General features: G+C 40.7%; 1 protein-coding gene across 1 annotated transcript in view; it reads left to right on the top strand.

Moving 5' to 3' along the window:
* The window catches only part of LOC115256851 (alanine aminotransferase 1), a 64,211-nt gene that overhangs the window by 13,427 nt on the left and 30,366 nt on the right, over positions 1-20,418 (top strand). Inside the window, exons 2-3 of the mRNA XM_062845136.1 lie at positions 2,943-3,491; positions 3,601-3,690. Of these exons, the coding sequence (XP_062701120.1) occupies positions 3,174-3,491; positions 3,601-3,690 (408 nt within the window). The 5' untranslated portion in view covers positions 2,943-3,173. The remainder of the gene's footprint in view (positions 1-2,942; positions 3,492-3,600; positions 3,691-20,418) is intronic.

The raw sequence follows: 20,418 nt of genomic DNA, 5'->3' as shown, positions 1-20,418 counted from the left end.
GTACAAAAAGTTACGAAAATTAACTATAAAAGTAAGAAAATCGATTAAGTACAGATTTTTTATGAGCTGGGAAGAAAACCAACACGATCAAAACACGATTGAAATGAAACCAATCTAGAAGGCGGTTCAACAATGACCTCCACGGTTGTCAAACTGGCAAGACAAAGTTTGCGGGACAGCTAGTCAATTTATATAAGGAAAATGCTTTCTGTAGACACTCTAATGTAAGCTAGATTTAGATTAGTTGTTTTTAAAATATGGCACAGAATTATGGTTGAAAATGTTTAAATTATTGCATAAAATATCGTGAGAAAATAAAGTGTTTTGGTTTTCGGCTGGTTAAACATCAAAATGGGATTGATATAAGCTAAAATAAATAGTTCTGTGTAGTAATAAAGACGTATCCTAATGCCTCTGAATAATTTGGGTGCCATTTCTCAAAATGTGAGGCGTCCAATGTACACCGTGTCCAATAAGTTCTCATACAAAATACAAATTTAGAAAATATAATTTTATTTCACATGTGTGATTCATATTTTCAAAACGAATGCATGTATTGAAGGGCCACATAATACTGATTAAATAAAGCATATGGTTTAGAATATCGTTATTTTCTATTTGTTTTTATACGCCTAGCAGTACACTTCCGTTTTCTGAAATTCGTTTGCTCCGGCACGCGAGAAAAACGATCGAAAAGTTTTTCATTCTACGGTAGCTAAATAGAGTCCATGATGTTAAATTTTGAGTTTTTAACCCAAGTATGGTACCAAATGGATACTAAGGCTAAAACAATACAACTTTAATGATGATATGGTAAGTAATTCGCAAGTAAGTTCAACTTGGGCTGATTTTCTTGAAAATGACCGTTCTATTGAAGATAGACATCATAAAACGTAAATTTTAGGCAACATTTACCACAATAGGGATACAAGGATGTTTTAGAAGTGAGAATGGTGTGAATTAACCAGATAAAATGCAGATATGCTTCTTTACCACAACAAATCTCATTAAAAAAAAAGAAAATGGACATTTTGTTTGATTTACGTTTTATTTTGTACAACATAAAACGACTTCTTACTTCACCAATACATAGTCTAATATTTTTTTCTCTTCTAGTCATAGTTGCTACTAGCAATGTTGAAGACAGGAACCTAATTTGTTTCAACTTAAAACCATTACTCGTTTAAATGAGACGAAATATTAATGAAATGACGTGCGTGCCAGACGAAATGGACTTACGACACATAAGCGATCAGCAGAGGAGGATAAAGGACAATTATTTCCAAAACATATGCTGTATTTGGTCAATATTAGATGGCCTTTCAATAAATAAATTTACTTTGAAAATCCTATTTACAGATGTGCAATAAATTCAATTTGATTTTGTATGAGAACTTATTGGACACGGTGTATGTTATTTCAGCCAGAATACAGTCTAGCAGATACTGGGAGCTTTAAGAAGACGTAATAGTAGTAAACGCTCTGATTTATGCAAGTTAGTTTACTATCATATTTCATTAAAACAATACTTAAATACGTGATTGTTTTTATGGTTTTCGCCATTTTTTCTGTTAAAAACTTTATTTTTCGCAGATTTTCAACCTGCACTCGTCGTGATACAATTATTGGAATCTTTTAAAACACTTCCGATGAAAATAACTACAACAAACCTCAATTTGGAAACATTTTCAATATTATAACTTACTTATATGAGATGCATGTAAAATTAATATGGCAACACTTCTGGAAACGATCATATTCATGATTTACGAGTATATACGATATATAATGCAGGTCATCATACAAAATGATTGTGTTGGATATTATTCGAAATTTGATAGTTTTTATTATGGAATTCTTAAAAATGTACAATTCGGCTAAACGAATGTCTAGGCAAATTTTCTATTGTTCTTGTGTTTTACGGCCATAAAATAAATGATATTTTGTTTCGTCCATTGACTAATGCAAATTACCTAGACGATCCTCCAAAAATTAAAAAAAAAAGAACATAAAATTATTACGGTTGCGAAAAAAATAGAAAAAATATGCCACGGCTAATCGAATGTCTACCACTGTATATCGAATGGCAGTAGCGTGGCGTTACGACTCATACACAAATTTGTAGATTTCCATACAAAAAGCGTTACAAGGGAGGGGGGGGGGGGTGTTTGGAGTGTGGGTTGTAGTGGGTCTGAAATGGCCAGCTTTAGCGTTATGTTATTTGTGTACCATGCCTTAAGAAAAGTTCCTAGGACCGACCAGGAATCGAATCCGTCACCTCCAGCAAGGTCATGCCTTTACTGAATGTGGCTAAGGGAGCCCTCATCAGAGGCAGTACTTCAATTTAAGGGGACGTCCACAAATTACGTCACATAAAAATCGACCATTTTTAAACCTCCTTTCCCCCTATGTCACACTTTTTGCAAGTGACTTCTGAAATTTTTGTATGGGTCATCACACTTTTCAGAGCACACCTCCCCCTCCCTCCAAAGCGTGACGTAATTTGTGAACGTTCTCTTTCTCTCTGACACTCAGTTAATTTTGTACTGATTGACCTTAAATACCAGCCACTGCTCTGAAGGTTCTGGTCCCTTCATGGGCCATTATTTTCAACTCACATAATGTATCCAAAGAAATGTTTAGTAAATGTAAAAAATCACTTGTAGAAGCTCAGCAGTAGTCCTACGTCAACATTTCATTTGTAGCTCAGACTTGCATTCCTTTCAGCACTATAGTGCTATCTATAGATACCGTACTCCAGTCTGCACTATATTTTCCACCATGCGCTTCATTCATAACACTTCCAATGGACTTTCTACGCACAATAACTGTAACTGTAGTACATACTACGATAGTGAGAACGCATTCTCTCACGACTCATCGCATTCGAATCAATAATCGCTCTCTTCTCTCTTGTCTGCAAACACACAAAACCCCGCTAGTTAACTGCGTCACCGATCCAGCCCAGCTGCTGCAATCTGATAGTGTGTTTGTCAACAACGCGCGCCACAACAAAAACAGCCACGTGATTGCTCTTTCTCTCCCTCTCCGCTGTTAGTTGGTGTGTGAGAGAATCTGCCAAAGGGAGAGCGCGCGCCTCAGCGATATCGAACGGAACACGCACACATAGGTTATTCTCCCGCCACCGGACCAGATTGCAGAAAATCGCAACCATGTCGCTCAGTCAAGTTCTGACCGTCTGCCCAAGGAGTGCCATCGCTGGACTGGGAATAGCAGCAGCCAGCAGCAGTAGTGGAATAACATCAGCAGCAGCTAGAAGAAGTGTAGGGCGCGTATCAACATTACTGCTCTCATCGACCCTCGGCCAGCAACAGCAGGACATCGCCGCCAGAAACATGTCGACGTCACCGTGCGCTTACAAGCAATGCATCACGCTGGACAACATCAATCCGGCCATCAAGCTGATGGAGTACGCCGTCCGTGGCCCGCTCGTCATCCGGGCCGCTGCCATCGAGAAGGAACTGGAGAAGGTACGTGCCTTTTGGCCCCTTTCCTTTTGATATCGATTTCCTCCGGAAAGTACGGCCTATTTTGATAAGCACGATTCTAATCTCGAAATTCCTATGTTTCCCCCCGCAGGGTGCCACGAAACCGTTCAAGGAAGTGATCCGGGCCAACATTGGTGATTGCCATGCCATGGGACAGGAACCGATTACGTTCCTCCGTCAGGTCAGTGCACTTTTCATTCATTTTTTGGGTTCGTTTATATTTTTGTTCGCGGAAAATTTTTTCGCGCACTGTCGTGCGTTTGACGAGTGCGTCGTGTGACACATTGGTACCGACCGACCTAAGAGAAAAGCGGCGCAAAAACATGCCGATTACCTACTTTGCAGCCTCGCGCGGGGACGCGGCCGCACCGCAAATATTGTTTTGTGTACGTGTGTTGATTGGCAGCGGAGTTATGTAACGCGTGATGTGGGCGATGCCTGAATGGAACCACTTTCCTCCCCGCTGGGAGCCAGCGGGTGCCTTCCTTCCCAGCATGTGCTAGGATACGTACTAGACAGGGCTGGTAGCGAGTTTTAGTGATTTTAACATTGCTTGTGACCCAGCTGGGACGAAGTCTTCTGCTCAGTTGATTGTTCTCTAGGCAAGAAATTTCCATTACAAAAAGTTTCTGGACCGATCGGGAATCGAACCCGTCACCGTCAGCATGGTCTTGCCAAATATCAGCGCGTTTACCGCTTCGGCTATGTGGGCCCTTTGAGGGACTCTTGAAAAAAAAAATCTAAAGTGAATCTCTTAGAAGAATTTCCAAAGCAATTGCAAGGAACAATTACTGGATGTACTGAAATGGAACAGTTTTGGATTAATTCCTGGAGGAACTTTCAAAAGAATATCAGAAAGAATATTCGAAAGAGATTTTGGCCTCAAAAAAATGTCTAAGAAATTCCCGAATTTTTGGAAGAATTCCAAGAGAAACTTGTAGAATAAATTTCGGAGGCACTTTCGAAAGAATTTCTAGAGGAACTCCTGGAATGGATCATGGATGGATATGGATGGAGGAACACTAGAAAGATGTCCCTAATGAATTCTCGGAGAAACTTCAGGAAGAGATCATGCAAAAACTTCTGTCAGAATTTCCGAAGAAATATTTGGAAGAAATCTCGGAGGAATTTTCGGAAGAAAATTTCAAAGGAAAACTCCAGGAGTAACTTTGCAAAGACTCCAGGAGGTTCTTCTGCAAGAATTATAGACGAAACTTGCAGCAAAAAATTCGAAGGAACTTTAGGACGAATTTCTGAAGGAACTTCCGGGAGAATCGCTAGTATAACTATTAGATATACTAATTCCTGGCAATATCCTTCAAGAAACTCGTGGAAGAATTTCAGTAACAACTGAAGGATGCAATTCTCAGAGATATTCCTGAAAGAATCTCCACAGAAATTCCTGGAAAAAATCTAAAATGAAATCCCAGAGGAATTTCCTGGAAGAACTCCCGAAAAATGAGAGAATTTCCAGAGAAATTCGTAGAAGAATCTACGGAATATTTTTGCTGTTGTTTGCATGGAACTCCTTAAAGACTTTTCGATAAAAACTGCTGCAACTCCTAGTAGAATTCACTCACAGATTACTGGTAGAGTTCATGAAGAAGCTCTTGAAAGAGTTGCTAAAAGAAATCTGGAAAAAATGTGAAAAGGAAGTTCCAGCATTTCTCGAGAGAACCCGGAAATTTTCGGGCCAGGTTTTGGAGTAACCCTCCGAGGAATCATTTGTTTTTTCGGAGAAACTGCAACTGCAATTCTTAGAAGAATTGTCGAAACAACTACTAGTAAAAATTTTATAGGGAACTCCTGGAAAAGATTCTCCAGAAACTTCTGGAAAAGATCACAAAACTTTCAGAAAACTTCCCGGAGGAACACCCGAGTGGATTCTGAAGGAATTAAAAAAAAAAAACACACAAAAAAGATAGTTTTGAAATAGTTTCCGGAGAGGCATTCCCGGTGGAACTTCTAGAGGAATTACCAGTGGTACGCCTAAAGGAGTTCTCGGTGGAGTTCCTAGAGGGATTTGCGATGGAACTCCTACAGCAGTTCCCAGAGGATCTCTTAGAGATATTTCTAATGATTCACCCTTCAACTTCTACAAAAACATCTTCTACAGAAATTTCCGGTGGAACTACCACAAACATCCCCAGGAAGAACTGCTAAAGAACTTCCGGCGGATATTCAAGAGATATTCCCATCGGGTCTTTTGGAGGATTCCCGGTGGAATTCCTAGAGAAATTCTCGGTAAAACTCCTAGAGGGATTCCTAGACAAATTCCTAAAAGAGTTACTGATGATACAAAGGAATTCTCAGTGTAACTCCTACACGAATTCCTAGTGGAACTTGTGGATGAATCCCAATGGAACGAGTGGAATATTCCTGGTTTAATTCATCGATAAAGTCATAATCTTACTCCTGATAGGGTTTCCAGTAGAACTCTTAGAGAAATTTCTAGTGAAACTTCTGTAGAAATTCCCGTTGGAACTCCTTAAAAAATCCCCAGAAATTCCAGATGGTACTGCTGTGAGAACTCTCGGCGGATCTGCTGGAAGATTTATTATTATTATTATTTGTTTATTGAAAATCATGTAACGTAAGGAAAACCTTCTTAAAATGTTACACTGTGGTGAATTCATATTTGACAAACATTTTGACTCTTACTGTCTAAGTTCCTGAATTTCCTGATTCCTTGACTTCTACTGCACGCGTTCAAGTTCCCCAAGCAGACCCTTTCTGAAACCACATAAAGTAACAGATGACTTAAGTGTCGTAGATAAACGATTCCAATTGCTAATGCCACTCACAAACAAGGAATGGCCGTAGTATGCAGAAAAATGTTGAGGTATTATTAGGCTCAAAGTTCTCGAATTTCTCATGAACTGAAGTTTATTGTAAAGATATTGAGGTGACTTATTATTAATAATGGCATAAATATGTAAGCATGCTCTATAGCTATAAAACTTTGAAAAAGAACATCCCAATAAAACTTTTTGTAGGTGAGATACATGTGAGTATCTAGAAAGATTGAAAACGTATCTAACACATGAGTTTAGTGCTACTCGTAGTCTGTTAAGCGATGAAACTGACGCATTGCTATAAACAAAATCTCCATACATGAAATGTGGAAGTATTAGAGATTTGAAAAGTTTGATTTTCATTGTAGTGTACAGATGTTTGGTAACTAAGTTAAGTTTTTTCAAAGTACCATAAACCTTACCGCATTGGGAATTTGCAAAAGCATCCCAACACAAATTTGAAGAGAAAATTACCCCTAAATTTTCCAATTTCTCGTAAAACTGTACTCTTTCTCCATCAAAATATATTGAAGGAGGTCGAGGGCAGATTTTAAGCTTACAAAACAGCATTGCTTTTGTTTTCGATGGGTTAACAGCTAAAAGATTGTTCTGGGACCATCGTAATATATTATTTAGGTCATGGTTAATTTTCCTGGCCATATCATCAATGTCTACTTCACCGGAGGCACACAGATACACTTGAACATCGTCAGCAAACATGTGAACTGAGCAATACTCCAGGTTTGATGGTAAATCATTTATAAATAAAGAGAATAACTGTGGCCCCAAGACGGAACCTTGGGGTACACCAGATTTTATGTAATTAAAATTAGAGAAAACAGCATTGTGAAAAACGGTTTGCTGACGTTCGCTCAAATAAGACTGAATTAATTTAACAGCATTTTGAGAAAAACTGAATTTAGTGGACAACTTTATAACTAACTTGAAGTGCGAAACACGATCGAATGCCTTAGCAAAATCAATTAATAGCAAAATAGCAACTCCTCTACGGTCTATGGATTACATGTCAAAACACCTGGAGGAATTTTCGCTACTGGAGATGGACCGCATTCTGAAAAAAATTTCCGGCAAAACTCCTGGAAGAATTCTCAATTAGGTCATCATAATAGTAAATCGGATCCCTCAACTTTAGAATGGTTTGAATGATCTAGATTCTAGAACAACTCTAAGATATATGATATATAGTTGAACTGAGCTTCTATGTCTACTTAAATATAATCTACTAAGTTTGGAATGCGCACACAATAACCACATAATATTATAGGCTGAGATATCCCTGATGATCAGGAAATTTGTCTCCCATGACTTGTATTACCTGTCTGGATCTAACGGGCAAAATCCAATATTTGCCCCCTTTCTTTTGATAGACCATTTCAAATTTTAACCATATAGGGTAAGTGTACCAATTATGGCTATAGTACCATTTATTCGCTATAGTTGATTTTCACCCTTTAACGATATATATCAACAATAAAAAAATGTCAACAACAGATCGCGTTCACAAAAGATGATTGCATTCATTTAAAATCCACATTTTGCTCAAATTATGGTAGAAATAAATCATTTTCCTTAAAATTTTGGCTTCCTTGCACCCTTTTTCGCCATAGTGTACCAATTATGGCTAATCCCATAAGAAATGCATGCAAATAGTGCGAAAAGGAACCGAAGTTATAAAATGTAGTCATAACTGGGACAGGGTTCCTATCATTGATGGAAGAGCTGTACCGCGCTAAGGACACACGAAAGTTCTACGAGAAGCTGAACCGCTCGCGCAGAGGCTTTGTGCCACAAGCCGACATGTGCCGAGATAATCACGGGAATATTCTCACGAGCGAGCGTGAGGTGGTCGAGAGGTGGCGGCAGCATTACGATGAGCACCTCAATGGCGACGTTGCAAGTACCGAAGGTGGCGAGGTAACAGATCTAGGAGTATGTGCACAGGACGAAAGACTTCCGGCCCCTGACCTTCAAGAGATTGAGGAGGAGGTTGACCGGTTGAAAAACAACAAAGCCGCTGGAGCAGATCAACTACCAAGCGAGCTTCTAAAATACGGTGGAGAAGCACTGGTGAGAGCACTACACTGGGTCATTACCAAGATTTGGGAGGTGGAAGTATTACCGGAGGAATGGATGGAAGGTATCGTGTGTCCCATCTACAAAAAGGGCGACAAGTTGGATTGCGGGAACTACCGCGCGATTACACTACTGAGCGCTGCCTACAAGATACCCAAGTAACCACAAAGCCGTATATAAGTGCATCAATTTTGCCATATATTGATAATTAAAATTATGAATATAATGCTGCATTACTTTAAACACCCCATTGAAGCAATATTAAAGTCGAAAAGGGCCCCACTAAAATCAAATTAGTGCCACATATTGCAGCACGCTGACAGCCATTGCTAAAGTAATATAAATGCATGTGCTGTACATTTGCATTTGACATGCTTGATACGTGCAACACGAAAAACCAAAACAAAAATCTATTTTTAGCACCGTTTCGTTATCGACGGTACTGATGCCCTCACACATTAATGTTTGAACCATTATTTTTTTGTAGTCGGATCGGGAGTCGAACCAGAAGTGTTGAAGACCGCTAGATGAGTTCCATACGCGCTGGCACCTTGGACCGTTTCTGCTGCAGTGATAACAACAGATATTTCATTAACTAAAAGGAAAATGTTCTTCTATCTCAATCATTGTAGTAGAGGGTAAAACGACTATGTCATATGTAATAGAATACAGTAAACTATCACATTCCGATAAATTACTGAAAATTACATAATGCATTTTAGAAGATATTTAATCAACATAAGAAAATAAAAACCTCGACTACAACACCCTTCGCACATTGCTCATATGCTAATTGTGATTTCTATCGTTATTGGCATGTGATTGCAGCGTACAGAAAAGAGAAAAGTTCATCTCTGAATAGCTTTTGCTGTCGCCGATCGATGGCTCAAACGGGGATTAAGTTGGTCGGGAGTCGAACCAGAAATGTTGAAGACCGCTAGAGTTGACCGTAAAGTTGTTCAATCTTCTTGATTTCATTTGTTTACCATTAGAGTCAAGCTTTTATAATTGTATTGTTAGAGCAAACTTTGCTAGTTTGTACATTGCATTTATTCAGTTTTTGCAGTGTTGAATTATTGGATTATCTTATATCACCTTTTCATAAACCCGAATGTAAAGAAAAATGCAATGCATCATCACATTGATAATGCCAATCTAAAGGATTATTGCATGACAAGTGTGGAATTACTGCATTTCGCATTGCAAAGGTTGATATTCAGTCTAATTCGTGCAATGTTATAATGCTTGTGGTTACTTGGGTACTCTCTCAAATTTTATGCCGCCGTCTATCACCGATTGCAAGAGAGTTTGTGGGGCAATATCAGGCTGGATTTATGGGTGAACGCGCTACAACGGACCAGATGTTCGCCATCCGCCAGGTGTTGCAGAAATGCCGCGAATACAACGTGCCCACACATCACTTGCTCATCGATTTCAAATCGGCGTATGATACAATCGATCGAGAACAGCTATGGCAGATTATGCACGAATACGGATTCCCGGATAAACTGATACGGTTGATCAAGGCGACGATGGATCGAGTGATGTGCGTAGTTCGAGTATCAGGGACACTCTCGAGTCCCTTCGAATCTCGCAGAGGGTTACGGCAAGGTGATGGTCTTTCGTGCTTGCTATTCAACATTGCTTTGGAGGGTGTAATAAGAAGAGCGGGGATAAACACGAGTGGGACGATTTTCACGAAGTCCGTTCAGCTGCTTGGTTTCGCCGATGATATTGATATTATTGCTCGTAAATTTGAGTCGATGGCGGAAACGTATAATCCGACTAAAGAGTGAAGCCAGGCGAATCGGATTAGTCATAAATGTGTCGAAGACAAAGTAAATGATGGCAAAAGGCTCCAGGGAGGAATCACCGCGCCCGCCACCCCGAATTCATATCGACGGTGATGAAATCGAGGCGGTTGAAGAATTCGTGTATTTGGGCTCACTGGTGACCGACGACAACGACACCAGCAGAGAAATTCAGAGGCGCATTGTGGCAGGAAATCGTGCCTACTTTGGACTCCGCAGAACTCTACGATCGAAAAAAGTTCGCCGTAATACGAAGTTAACCATCTACAAAACGTTGATTAGACCGGTCGTCCTCTATGGGCACGAAACATGGACCCTACGTGCAGAGGACCAACGCGCCCTTGGAGTTTTCGAACGGAAGGTGTTGCGTACCATCTACGGCGGAGTGCAGATGGAAGACGGGACTTGGAGAAGGCGAATGAACCACGAGCTGCATCAGCTGCTGAGAGAACCAACCATCGTCAATACCGCGAAAATCGGGAGGCTACGGTGGGCGGGTCATGTCATCAGGATGTCGGATAGCAACCCAACGAAAATGATTCTCGAGAGTCATCCGACCGGTACAAGAAGACGTGGAGCGCAGCGAGCTAGGTGGGTCGACCAAGTGGAGGACGATCTGCGGACCCTACGCAGAGTGCGGAACTGGAAACAAACAGCCATGGACCGAGTGGAATGGAGGCGGCTACTATGTACAGCAGAGGCCACCCCGGCCTTAGCCTGACCGGTAAGGTAAGTCTGGATCGTAATAGAAAACCTCAATTCCTATGGCCAGCGTTTCGATGATCCTCTCGCTTCCCGGTTGATTGACTTGACCGGCCCAGTTGAGCAATGATATCTGTTGTTGTTGACTTGCTACCAGTTCTGTGAGCCGGAGAAATGTGTCCTTAATCTGGATTCTCCTGAGTGACTTCACGTCGCCAATTGTCACAACTCCAATGAATTAAAGACTACAACTAGTTTACGTCTATTTACTTGAGAGGTAGGAACAGTAATAAGTGTAGAAAAGTATAATATCAAACAACTTAATTAACATAGGCTTCAGGCCACTCCTCTATAACACCCTGGAAACTCCTTCCAAATCCCCTGAAACTCTCCTGAAACACCTTGAACTGCCTTAAAACTTCTCTGAAAATCTCTTGAAGCCTGCTAAACTCTCCGTAAACCTCCTGAAACGCCTCTGAAAATCGTCTGAAACATTCTTGAAAGCTTCCTAAATATAGTTTCAGCCCACCAAGAATTATGAAATTTTGGATTTCAATTAATTTTTTGGTAGATATTCAGATTATGCGATAATCTCAACACGCTTGAAGAACCCAATATGCGAATTACCCGTTTATGTGATATGTTGGGCATACTGACTTTAGAATGTGTGTATTCGCTACCAGCCCTGGTATTAGTTTACTCTACATCAAACCCGGTGCGAGAAAGCATTAGTGCTGGAGCAAAAGTTTGACACGAGCTCAACGCGCCTGTGCCCCCCGACGGACGAAGAACCGGAAGAACGTGGAAACAATAAAATCCCTCGCATCGCATAAACACGCTAGATGTGCCACATATTCTGCGATGTAACGTATACTGTACTGTACGTGAGATCCGATCCGATGAGTATTATTGGTGTGGTAATTATCTCATCATGGACATGGACGGCTGAGCCTCGTTGATGGGTATTTATCTCGACTGCATTTATTCACAGTCATCGAATGTAGAGATAAGTAAAGAAAAAAGTCCGCTGATAACTGGGTTCGTTCATTACATCGTTAGCTTACAACGAAGTGATGGGCAACAACACCTTACAAACTTCAATTATTATCGACGGCGACAAGACGAGGCGTCTCTATCGACACCGTGCTTTTAGTCGGTGTGATGTGGCGTGTTGGGCTCTAGTCTGAGCTGTTCAGGTGTTTTAGTCGTTTTAGTGGTGTTGATTGTAGGTATACATTCAAACGATTGAAACAGCAAAGAGAGCTAAAGACACGCAACAAACTCAAACTCGAAATTCTGGTTTATTACTTTCATTAGCATAAACATATCTACCTGCTACATATATATTCAGACTGGGTCGTTGCTCGAATTTGCTCCATTCTATGTTTGTTGTTGATTTTGCCTATTCAGATTGCGAGTATAATTGTATAGGTGTTATAATTATGTTGTAAGTGTTAGCTATTTATTTCAAATTTTCCAACCCGTTGTTAAGTTAGAAAAGTGCACAACAGAAAGATAGAATCCCTTATTCAGCTCCCCTAAATTTGAACTTTAGAGTTATTTTTGAAGTATTGTAGTTTGACAAGGTTCGATGTTGTTTCCTGTGACACCTATGAAGATGCAGAGTACTAATGCGTGTCAAAGTGGCACCAGGGCCGGATCTAAGGGGGGGCCGGGGGGGCCCGGGCCCCGGGCCCCCACATTTTTGCGGCCCCCACAAAAACCTTTTTTGCTTGCTAACATTAGCTTTATTTTTCATATTACTTGAGCAATTGTTCGAAAATAAGGAAAAACATTTTTGGTCATCTCTCAGAAGGGCCTCCACATCCGCTCGGGCCCCGGGCCCCCACAATCCTTAATCCGGGCCTGAGTGGCACTATTATCGCTCATCACTTAAGAGTTTTGCAGTTCCCTGCAAATTTCTCCCGCTTTGTTGACAACGTTACTGATTCTAAACTTAATGAAACGTCAAAGTTGATAAAAATTTAAGCCAAGATAGTTTGCGCAAATTTATATTCATTATTTTCAATATTCAACATTCAATCGAGCCCAATAAAACTCCAACTAGTGATTGTTGGATGGAAAGTTTGCCCGTGTCGTATGCTGTTTGTCTGAGCAAAAGCCGAACTGCGCTCAGATATCTGTTTATTCAAGACCATAAAAACACGTACATGTAGCTGCTGCAAAACACGCCGCAATCAGTGACGTCAACCATAGCACCCTGTCCTGTCGCAGTGGCAATGTGTCGTCGTTTGTTTGTCATTATTCCGAACACCGTGCGCCGGACTGACTCTTTTTCAGAATTTTGTGTCAACAAGAGACAATCAGCGCATCACGACGCTACGGGGACAGATATAGCCCGAACCGGCCGGCACAACAAACATATGTACCATTTGTATTTGCGTAGAATGCGTGTTGTTTCTAGTTGTTGTTATATTTAATTTGCACTTTGTTTTAGAGATGGATGTGATAATAGGATCTAATTCATCGTACGATTTTGCGCACTCTCTCTCTAGTAGCACTGCGTAGGCCAACTCAATTGGAATTGGAATTGTTGGCGATCTTGACGACCTCCGAGAAGAGGTCTTGCTCCTGGGCACTTAAGATGGGACCAATGGAGTTTCCAGGAAGTACCCAGAGACCACAAAAAAGAGGGTTTCTAAGAACTGCAGGGGATTTCAGGAGCCCTTTAAGGGCGTTCCATCAGGTCTTCTTGGTGTTTTAGAGGGCCCTGTTTTCCCTGTGTTTCAATAGAATTTGGAAGGTTAAAGGGACGTTTCAAGGGGCTTCATGTTTAAGGGAAAGGAAGTCTCATAATCCTTTAAAAGGCGTAGCAACGGCATTTCCAAAATTTCAAAGGGCTTCAAAAACGTTTTAAGAGCGATCCTAGAGGTTTTTTGGAGCGTTTGGTATCATTTCAGGAGGTTTCTGGAGCCTTTGGGAAGGCGTTGCAAGGGATTTCAGGGGCATTTCAAATTGATTTTGGTGATTTCATGGGCGTTTGAATTGCATTACGGAGGTTTAAGGCACGTTTCGATGCATTTCTGGTCAAGGTTACGTAGATGGGTTTCAAGAACATCATTTAGGGGGTATTAGGGACATTTCAAGGACGTTTCAAGGGGTTTCAAGGGTTTTTGTAAGGGGGTATCTGAAAATGCCCTGAAATTCCTGAAATGCCTTCGAGAACCTCTTCGAACTCCTTGTTACCCACCTGAGACCCTCCGAAACCCCAAAAACGTACTGAAACCCGTCGAAAATGCTCTAAAACTTCCTGAAATGCCTTCGAAATCCCCTCGGACCCCTAGTAGCGCACCCTCGACCCTCCGAAATCCCCAAAAACGCCTCTGAAGCGTATCGAAAATGTTTTGAAACTTCCTGAATCCCCCTGAAACTCCCTCAGACCCCATGAAACGCACCTAACACCCTTACAATACCCCCTAAAACCACCTCGGACAATACATGGGTACCTGAAATCCACCGCCACCCCACAACACAACGCCTCCATGGTGCCACTTTCCGTATTCAAGTCAAACATTATTCATGCATCGAATGTAGCTTGAATGTAGTTTGTGACGGTATTATGCAACATTAGACATGAGGGTGAAAGCATTACAACGATAGTGGTAAAGGAGGCTTCTGAGACCCCGTGAAGCACCCATGAAACCGCCTGAAACTTCCAGTACCACCTGAAGCCTCTAAAACGCCCCTGAAACTCCCGAGGAGCCCCCCTTAAATTTTCCTGAAACCTGATCATAAAAACACTTTCAGGGATTTTCTTTAGGATTCGATCCAGACTTCGTTTTTAAATTCCTCCAAGTTGGATTTTTTTGTGCTGAATTTCTTGAAAAGTTCTCCCATTATTCTATCCGGAAGTTTGTTAGGATTTTCTCCCAGAATTCCTTCCGAGTTTTTATCGGTGTTCGTTTCAGGATTTCGCCGGGAGTTCTTCTCGGGGTACCGACAGGAATACCTCTCTTTTCAACGTTTTCCAAAGTTTCTCGCGTGATTCTTTCTGGAAATCCATCCGAAATTCTGGGATACATGTGAGATTTCTGTAGAAGTTCTTCCATAAATTTCTTGCGTACTTCCTCTCAGGATTTCTCTTAAAGGTTTTCAGGGTATTTCCTGGAATTTCCCAACTATTTTCTCCCGGGATTGCTCTCTGAAATGTTTCCGAGTTGTTCTAGTTTTTCTCGGGTTTTGTTCCGAAGTTACTTACAGGATTACCTCAATAGTATTATTTACGATATTGTTCCGGTTATTTTCAAAGAATTTCGTAGGTTATCCCAGAAGGTTTTCCGAGAAATACTCCTGTAAAAAATCCGATAAGAACTCCGGGAGGAGTCTGTAATCCTTGATTACAGAAATCCCAAAAGCAGCCCCTCGGTAGTAATCCCGAGAAATATCTCTAAGAAAAATCTCAGAAAGACCATTTTCGTACTAGCTGACCCGACGTGGCTAGCCACGTTAGCTAGAAAAAAATGTTTTTTCAAAATTTAATGAATTCTGATTTTCCAGAACTTTTCAGAAGGACCATTTGACATTTTTTTTTCTTGAACGTTGACAAACTCCCCGATCATAATCGGCATTAAAAATATTGTTCCAGAAAATTTCAGAAGGTTAGTTTTCTTATTCTTTCTGAAACATTCACTAACTTCTAGAGAGTACCTGGGAAGTTGTTCCAGAATATTCTAGAGATTTTTTTCTGTTTTCATTTGGAATGCTCAGTAGCTTCCAGAAATTTCTCAAACATTTTATGAATTTGGTTGTTTCAGAACCTTCTTAAAGGGTATTTTTCAATCTTTCTGGAACGTTCACAAACTCTCAGACACTTTTCCAAAATTTAAAAAAAATTGCAGAAGGTCTTTGTCTTGGTTTTGTCCAGTAACTTCTCGAAAGTTGTAAGAATTTTGATTAGCTAGAACATTTTCGTAGATTATTATTCTTCTTTCTGAAACATTCAGTAATCTCTAGAAAGGCCTCGAAATTTAATGAATTTTGGTGTTCCAGAACATTTTGGAAGGCCCTTTACTTCTTTCTTGAACTTTCATTAACTTCCAGAAAGTTCTTGAAATTAAGAATGAAAAGTGTACAGAACATTCCAGAAGGTTCTTCTCCTTTCTTTGATTGAAACGTTCAGTAACACACAGAAAGTTTTCGATATTTGAAGAAGTGTGATATCCAGAATATCTCAGATGATTGTTTTACTTTTGTAACGTTCAATATCTTTCAGGAGGTTTCTGGAAATTTTATGGATTTTTATGTTCCAGAACATGCTAGAAGGTTCTTTTTTGGTTCATTGCTCATTCCCTAACGTCCATAACCTTTTCCCAATATAATTCTAGAAGGTTCTTTTCTAAAACGTTTAACAACTTAGAAGTGGTTATTAGAAGCCGAAGTTCTCAGATAATAACTGACTCATAGACACAAGCTGAGAAGCAGGGTTTGTCCCAGTTGGGACGTTACGCCAAAAAAAAGGTGTTCCATAATGCTGCAGAAGGTTTTTCTTCTTCTTCTTTCTGAAGCGTCCAGAAACTTCAAGGGGATTCTCGAAAATTTAAGAAGTTCCATATTTTAGAGCATTCCAGAACGTTATTTATTTTCTGGTACTTCCAGAAAGTTCTTAGAATTTTTAGAATATTGATGTTGCAGAACACTCCTATGGTGAAACATTTCAACGAAACATTTCAAAGCGTTACGGACAGACAGACAGACAACGCTGGGATTTTATATATATATTATGTTTCCAGTTCAAAACCGAATTAGCGACATTTTTTCTTTGACTTCCGCTGCTTTAACCTTGCGTTAAACACAATGTCGGAAGTGGGGCGCTGTATTGTACACCTGGTGCTCTATACAGCGCCCCACTTCCGACATTGTGTTTAACGCAAGGCAAAAGCAGCGGAAGTCAAAGAAAAAATGTCGCTAATTCGGTTTTGAACTGGAAACATAATACAGTGTACGCAGAATGTGGCACCGCAAGCGAAAAATAGGCAACAAAGAAGGCATGGCAACAACGCTTTGTTTTTTTTGTTAGCAGATAATGACAAAATCGCTTCCGAGTTTGTTCACAACAAAAACGGTAGGAATATTTGTCTCGTTCTATTCACATCGTGATTTTCGCATTGTTTTACAACTGAAACTCGACTCTGAGGTTTGCAAGAGTCGTAATTCGTCCAAATGCTTATGAATTCGATGATGTGGCTTGAAAATCTCAGCAGAAAAACCGGAATATCGGCACACGCACGGCAAGCGATGTTTGTTTTATTGCTCTCATCGCATGACATACGTTTGTTGCGGAGCGGCTTTGTTGCCGACATGCACCGCATATGACAAAGCGTTTGTTTTTCGGCGTGATCCGTTTTTCGTACCCTGTATATACATGATTTTATGTGGACCATGGACTTTGGCCAGACCCCCCACCCCTTCCGCCCTAAGAGTCAACGTAGCTAATGGACGGGCTCGGAGAATCTCTGGAAGAAAATCCGGGAAAAGTTTTTCCAAGTAACAAAAGTTCAGATAAGAGGGCACTTTATAAGCTAAGCTGCTTGTAAAAGGTTACTTGTTAACCTTCTAGACAGCTTCATTTTTAAATAATCAACGGAGCTTGAAAGTGCACATAAGGTAGCTGGATAGCTTTCTAAACATTTTCTGATGGAACTTTCTTGAAATGAACATAAAAACAAACATGTATCAGATCTGTCAGGTGTGCGAATCAAGTCCGAAATTACATCCATTATATTACTTACATATACTTTGTTGTTCCTATGTAGATTTGAACCGGATCCTCCTGCGTGGTAGACTGCTGACTTACCGCTGCGCTGCTGTACATTCTTGACAAACGCCAGTGTGCAAACCTAGCTTCCGACAGAGAATTGATTCAAATCAGATCCAACCCTTTGTGCAATACATTGAAGTTGTGGTGTTGTGGTTCAGCGTAGGGCTCTCATGCAACGGCTACCGGTTCGAATCCGGTAAGCAACATTTATTTTCTTTAATTGAACCAATATTTATTGATTTAGTCAATTCAAATATGTCTTCTATTCAAACTTACTAATAAATGTATGCTAAACGTAAATGATAACCCGGGAGCGGTCGCATCGTGTACTGCGTACACGCTCCATGAAAAATGCACGCTTGTGATGCACAGCGTGAACGTAGTGCCGTTGTAGGTAGTCGAAGACGCGACTGCCCGAAGGTTAAGTCTTCATCAGAACGCCAAGCTACCGAAACGAACTTCTATGAACTTGCAAGTTCCGGCAAGGCTCATTGTTTACCTCTTGAGAAACCAAAAAGTGCCAGTCGGAACATTATCTGAACTTTGTGAAACTTTAAATTGTATTTTATGGGAAACAGAACTTTTGATTACTTTGGTTAGGAGATATTCTAGACCAAATCTTGAAAACTCTGAGAGAAACCGGGAGAAACTTCAAGAGAAATCCCGCGAGAATTTTTAAGAAATGTCCGGGGTGAAACTCTAGAAGAAGCACATGAAAATTTGAATTCTGGGAACAAATCCAGCAAAAATCTTTGGAAGAAATCCCGGAAAGAACTCCTGAAAGGAACACCATTTAAGCGCAATCCGAATAAGAACACTAAGGAAACTATAAAAAGAAATCTACGCGGTATTTCGCGATAACAACCGGGAAATGTATCCGTAGGTCGACACCCAGAGGCATGTTGTCCTTCATTTGGGGAATTTGTGCCATTGAAATATCGAGAAAAGATGTCGGGTTTTGTGCATTTGGTAAATCCAATTCATTGCAAATCATTGGAGATATACCATAACTCCTGCGGTTTGCAATATGGCATCGAAAGGCACGTTGTCAAAAGCATCCTAGATATCTAAGACAACAAGCAAGATTGCTTTTGACTGAATGATTTTCCGATATCGTAAACACCTTTGAGTAAAACAGTCACAGTGGGCTTGCCAGATTGGTAGGCATGTTGGATCACATGAAGAGGCATGTTAGACAAATGAACATCACGGATGTGACGATGACTCATCTGGGAAAGTGTGTACTGAATAAACATTCCATAACTTCCTAATCAGAGGTAGTACAATCTCCATTTGGCAAAAGAAGTTCGTTCACCCGAAAATCCTTAGATTTTGCAAGGATTTTGTTCAACCGACCGACTCAAACTGGAAACATTTGTTCAAAGGTTTTTCCAGCCGAACCGTTCAGAAGACCGAAGAGCTTTCTGGTAGGCCTTGCGAGTCGTCCTGAAAGGTTCCGATCCAGCCGAACGTCGTCTGTTCCAACTCTTTCTACATTGTTTCCTGAGCTTGGCCAGATCAGAGGTCCACCAAGGGGTTCCTTTTGTGATCTTCACAGACCGTAGACCACTTCTTCAAAAGCTTCCATGATGAAGGTCGTTGTTGTATCAACGGCATCATCTAAATCACTTGGAGTGTCAATGAATGGTGAGTATCTATGAAATTTGGCCGCAACCAAATCAGAAAAAAACATCCCAGTTTGTTGACCGAGGATTCCTGAAACGCAAGGTTGGCGAAGTATCATTCAAGTCTTCATAAAAGATGTAGCGATGGTCAGATAGATTCATCTGACACAAACCAATTGATCAACTAGTGGCTAATTCTACTAGAGCAAAACAGATACCATGAAGGTGGGGTGGTTGCCTTTGTTAAGTAATCCTAGATCTGTACTACTTAAGTTCTCCATCAAACTGGAGCCTCTCAAGTTAATGTCAGAGCTGTCCCAGATTATATGGTGAGCATTAGCATCAACGCCAACAATCAGCCGAAGGCCTTTTGAAGTGCAGTATGCGATAACTTGCTTGAAAGCATCCATAGGGGATGGTTGTAAATAAATCGAACAATAGATGTATTTCCTGTTGAGGTTTCAACAGATATCGAATGTGATAGCACAAGTGGTTAGTTCAGAGATGAGTGTAGCAACGATTGCGTTGTTGACAAGCACACATGCTCGAGGTATGACACGCGAGTTGCCATTTCATTTTTACTGATAGTAGCAAACGCCGGGTTCACAAGGTTTCCTTGATAGAAATTTCCCTTACGAAAGTAAGGTTCTTGGACTAATGCCATTTTCTTGGGATGTATAATTTTGCATAAGTCTGCAAAGATTGATCGTTGATGTTCTTTTATGCTGAAGATTGATCTGAGCTATCCTAACCATAGCCACTACCCAAACTAGACAAGATTAAACTCTTAACAACCACAGCACAAAAAAGAACAGCAACAATAAAGCCAGATCGGTATCGATTGCACCAAAGGCGAGGATGCACAGAATACACTGTTTAAATCGCGTAATGCGAAACCATATAGGTGAAAATTTAAACTATTCAATTGCATCTTCATAATCCCGCCCTTATTCAGCCTCAAGTATGAGATTGAAGAAGGGCAGCTGATTGTCTCGGAGAAACACAAGGCCCACCGCGCTATTGCTCCGGTTAGCGCAGTAAGGGAAAAATACTGTGGAGGGTGTCCTGGTACTTTACAGGCTCCGTTTGCGATTAGGGTTTTAT

This window comes from Aedes albopictus, chromosome 1 (genome assembly GCF_035046485.1).
Source record: "Aedes albopictus strain Foshan chromosome 1, AalbF5, whole genome shotgun sequence".
Lineage (NCBI taxonomy): Eukaryota > Metazoa > Arthropoda > Insecta > Diptera > Culicidae > Aedes > Aedes albopictus.
The sequence above is the reverse complement of the archived record's forward strand: the minus strand, read 5'-3'. Positions and strand labels throughout refer to the sequence as shown.